The sequence below is a fragment of the Oreochromis aureus genome, linkage group 9 (assembly GCF_013358895.1).
Source record: "Oreochromis aureus strain Israel breed Guangdong linkage group 9, ZZ_aureus, whole genome shotgun sequence".
Classification (NCBI taxonomy): Eukaryota; Metazoa; Chordata; class Actinopteri; order Cichliformes; family Cichlidae; genus Oreochromis; species Oreochromis aureus.
Genome location: NC_052950.1, coordinates 37,796,934 through 37,800,614, shown reverse-complemented (window position 1 = coordinate 37,800,614; position 3,681 = coordinate 37,796,934). Strand labels below are relative to the sequence as shown.

The 3,681-nt window shown below is 40.6% G+C and overlaps 1 protein-coding gene across 2 annotated transcripts; it reads left to right on the top strand.

Moving 5' to 3' along the window:
- The first annotated feature begins 727 nt into the window (after positions 1–727).
- LOC120442011 (zinc finger protein 239-like) lies at positions 728–3,404 on the top strand. Of its 2 annotated transcripts, none has more exons than XM_039617713.1 (3): positions 728–748; positions 1,084–1,680; positions 2,363–3,404. In XM_039617713.1, the coding sequence occupies exons 1-3, from the start codon at positions 731–733 to the stop codon at positions 2,918–2,920; spliced, it is 1,173 nt and encodes a 390-aa protein (XP_039473647.1). In that variant the 5' UTR covers positions 728–730; the 3' UTR covers positions 2,921–3,404. The 2 variants fall into 2 exon arrangements, with proteins under 2 accessions (XP_039473647.1, XP_039473646.1); XM_039617712.1 differs by having other exon boundaries at positions 2,360–3,404.
- The last annotated feature ends 277 nt before the right edge of the window (positions 3,405–3,681 follow it).

Below are 3,681 nucleotides of genomic sequence, written 5' to 3'. Positions count from 1 at the left end.
CGGGCTAACAGGAAGCATTAGCCGTCGACACGAAGATGATGTTCTATGTTAAAAGTCATTGTGGTTTTGGTGTGACGTAAATCTGCCTAGTAACAGAAAAGGGGGCTGTACAATTCTTAACCCCATAAAACAGTTGTCTGAATATGATAAAGACAGTTCAACACTGATTGGGTTGTTGAACTCACACATGTGTTTATTAAAATACTGTCTAATTGCACACGCCTGGATCTGTGGTTATTTATGGATTCTTCTCTCAACATTGAACCCTAACACATGTCTGACATTTAGTCTGAGTAGATTTGAACTTTCCTTCTTGTTATTTCCATCTTGCTTTGACTGCAGCTGTAACAACACTGATTCCAGCAGGATTTGTAAAAAGCATTTTAACAGACACACAAAGCTGGACAGCTTTTGTTCTGAGGGTTTGGAGAGAGTCTGTCTCTGTGTGTGTCTGCATTCACTTTGTTCCTCTAACAGAAAATCAATGTGCAGATGTTGATTCTTGCAGTGACTGTTGTTCTTCAGCCTGTAGAAACCATCCTGCAGCTGCTGGAACAAATGAATCTTCTAAATGTTGCTATTCTCTGGTTTGTGTTTGCTCTGCTTCTTTTTGTCAGAGATCAAATACACATAAATATTCTTTTGTGTCCCAGCTGATCAGCAGCAGGAGAGTCTGATGGAGGAACATTTTCAGCCATTTGGACTCAGCTCAGCCACTACAGAGGAAACAATGAGCTCAACACAAAAGGTGAGAAAAATATCACAGTTACACTGTTGTTGAAACTGTGCACAGCTGGTTGTTAACAGCAGCTTTATCTTTTCCATCCTGGGCTCCTCCATAAATAGAGAATCTACATTCACAAACAAAAACCACAGAAGTTACAAGAAAATACAAAGATCATATTTTATCAGGACACTGAAATAAAATTTAATCATCATCACTTATAATAATTTTTTCAGGTGGTATATTTTTTCCCAATGAGCAAAACAATTTCCTAATTGTCATTTTGATTACAGAGGCAGTTTCAGTTTGTTCCACGACTGTATTTCACTCACTGCCTGTTTGTATCTCTGTCACTGCAGGACCAACATGGAGCGAGAAGTCAGCGCTCTCAGGAGGCCGACAAACCTCACAGAAGAACGGGAGAGAAAATATACAGCTGTGATGAGTGTGGGAAGGATTTTACTCAGAAGACTCACCTAAAACATCATCAGTTCATCCACACTGGGGAGAGACCATTCATCTGTGACTTGTGTGGAAAGTCTTTTAGACAGCCTGCAAACTTAAAAAAACACCAAGTCATCCACAGTGGAGTTAAACCATACAGCTGTGATGAGTGTGGTAAAGCTTTTGCTGTCAGAGGCAACTTACGGCGTCATCAAGTTACCCACTCTGAAACTAAGGCGTACAGCTGCGACATTTGTGGGAAAACTTTCACTCATCTAGCATACCGAAATACTCACCTACGCATCCACACTAGACAAGATGTTTACTGCTGCGATCAGTGTGGGAAACCGTTTGTGACATACTACGAATTACAGCACCACATGCTTACCCACACTGAGGAGAGACCTTATAAATGTGACCTGTGTGATAAGGCTTTTAAAGAGCCACATTCCCTGAGAAGACACGAACAGATCCACATCAGAAAGAAACTCTACAAGTGCAGTTACTGTGAGGTTTGTATTTATATCTTGTCATTTTCAGCTGACTGTTTGGAACAACTCTGCTCATTCAGTTGTGTTAGTATGTTGGCAATTCTCCCACATGTAAAGGCAGCGCTTCGTGAGTTTCAGCTCTTATTTCATTGCTCAGCTTAGTTCTCCACACTCTGGACTCTCTGCTCGGTTCAGCTGGTTTTCCTGCTGCTCTGTAAAGTCAGCAACTCACCCAGTCCTCCATGTGTGATGTTTTGTGAACCTTAATGTTCCATCCATGACCCGTTCAACCTGCAGTAATTACTCATTAAAATCTAACTTCAGTCTGCTACCTGCTATGCTAAAGACAACAGACGGCAGATGCCACAGTATACCCTCCTCACTGGTCGCTTTGCCCGCTTCAACATCATCACAGTCAGTTTTATTTATGACACCATTAGGGTGCAGGAAGCTGCTACAGTTTGGTCCTGAGCAATAGGTATCACCACTCAGACAACACCACATGGAGGTATAGAAAGAGAAGAAGTCAAAAGTAGAAGCAGATTTCTTTTCTTTTTTTTCTCCACAGTCTCTCAGGTTTTCGTTGGTAGTGGTACATGATCGATACTTTAGAGTGTTGCAACATCTCCTTTGGATGATGCTTTGGATAAAGATGTTGAAGGAATTCCCTGACTTACACCGTCTTTGTGTCTTTGTTTAGAAGCAGAGCGACACAGATGGATCCACTTCTCAACCCTGTCGTCACTGTGGTGGTGGGAAAGCGTTGCGTTGTGACCTTTGTGGAAAAACTTTCAATAATGAAAAGAGCCTAAAGCTACATCAACGCAGACACACTGGAGACAAAATGAACTACTGCAAAGAATGTGGGAGAGGTTTCCCCACTCCAAGTGCATTAAAAGAACATGAACTCTATCACAGTGGGGTTAAAAAGCACGTCTGTGACCAGTGTGGGTCATCCTTCACCACTGCAGATCATCTTAAAGTGCATAAACGAGTCCACACAGGAGAGAAACCATACAAGTGCAGATACTGTGACAGAAGCTTCTCGTATTCAGGGAGTCGTAACAAACATGAACGTACACACATTGAAGGGAACTTCAGCTGTGACCAGTGTGACAAGAGCTTCAAGAATCTCAGTTCATACTCCACACACAAACGATCCCACGCTGTAAATAAACTGTTTCACTGTTACCAATGTGCAAAAACATTCACTTCATTATCTGCTCTGCACAAACATCAGCGTGATCATGACAATGGCTGAAATCATTCCTATCATCATAATGAATCTGAAGAGACAGACAGTTTTGTTGCATTTGAAAAGTTTGATGTGAAAGCTGCTGTAATTTCTGCTGAAATCCCTCATCTGTTATACATCAGGTTTCTCTCAATTTTTCCTTTTTTCCTTTAATGTTTATTTGAATTTTAATTCTAAAAATGTTATCCTTATTACATGATCATTTTTCCTCCACTTGGAAACAGTATTTAGTTGTAGTAATAATAATAGTACTATAATCAAAGAAATGTCTCACTGATCTCTTAATTGTCTATGTATCACAGGCATTCAAGCTGTAAATAGTTATATCATTACTTAAAAAGTCATCTCAGGATTCAGCTTGAAAACTAAAAACTTGCTGAAAAGCCTTCAGTTAATCCAAAATGCTGCAGCAAGAGTCCTGACAGGGACTAGAAAGAGAGAGCAGATTTCTCCTGTTTTGGCTTCCCTTCATTGGCTTCCTGTTAAATCCAGAATTCAAAATCCTGCTCCTCACATACAAGGTCTTAAATAATCAGGCCCCATCTTATCTTAATGACCTTGTAGTACCATATCACCCTATTAGAGCACTTCGCTCTCACACTGCAGGCTTACTTGTTGTTCCTAGAGTATTTAAAAGTAGAATGGGAGGCAGAGCCTTCAGTCCTCTATTTTAATTTTGGTACAGTCCAAAGATGCTTTCTGTTATTGTGGTCCTGTCACCTGCTGACTTGAGATCAGTTTGCATATATTAAAAACAGACTCCAGAC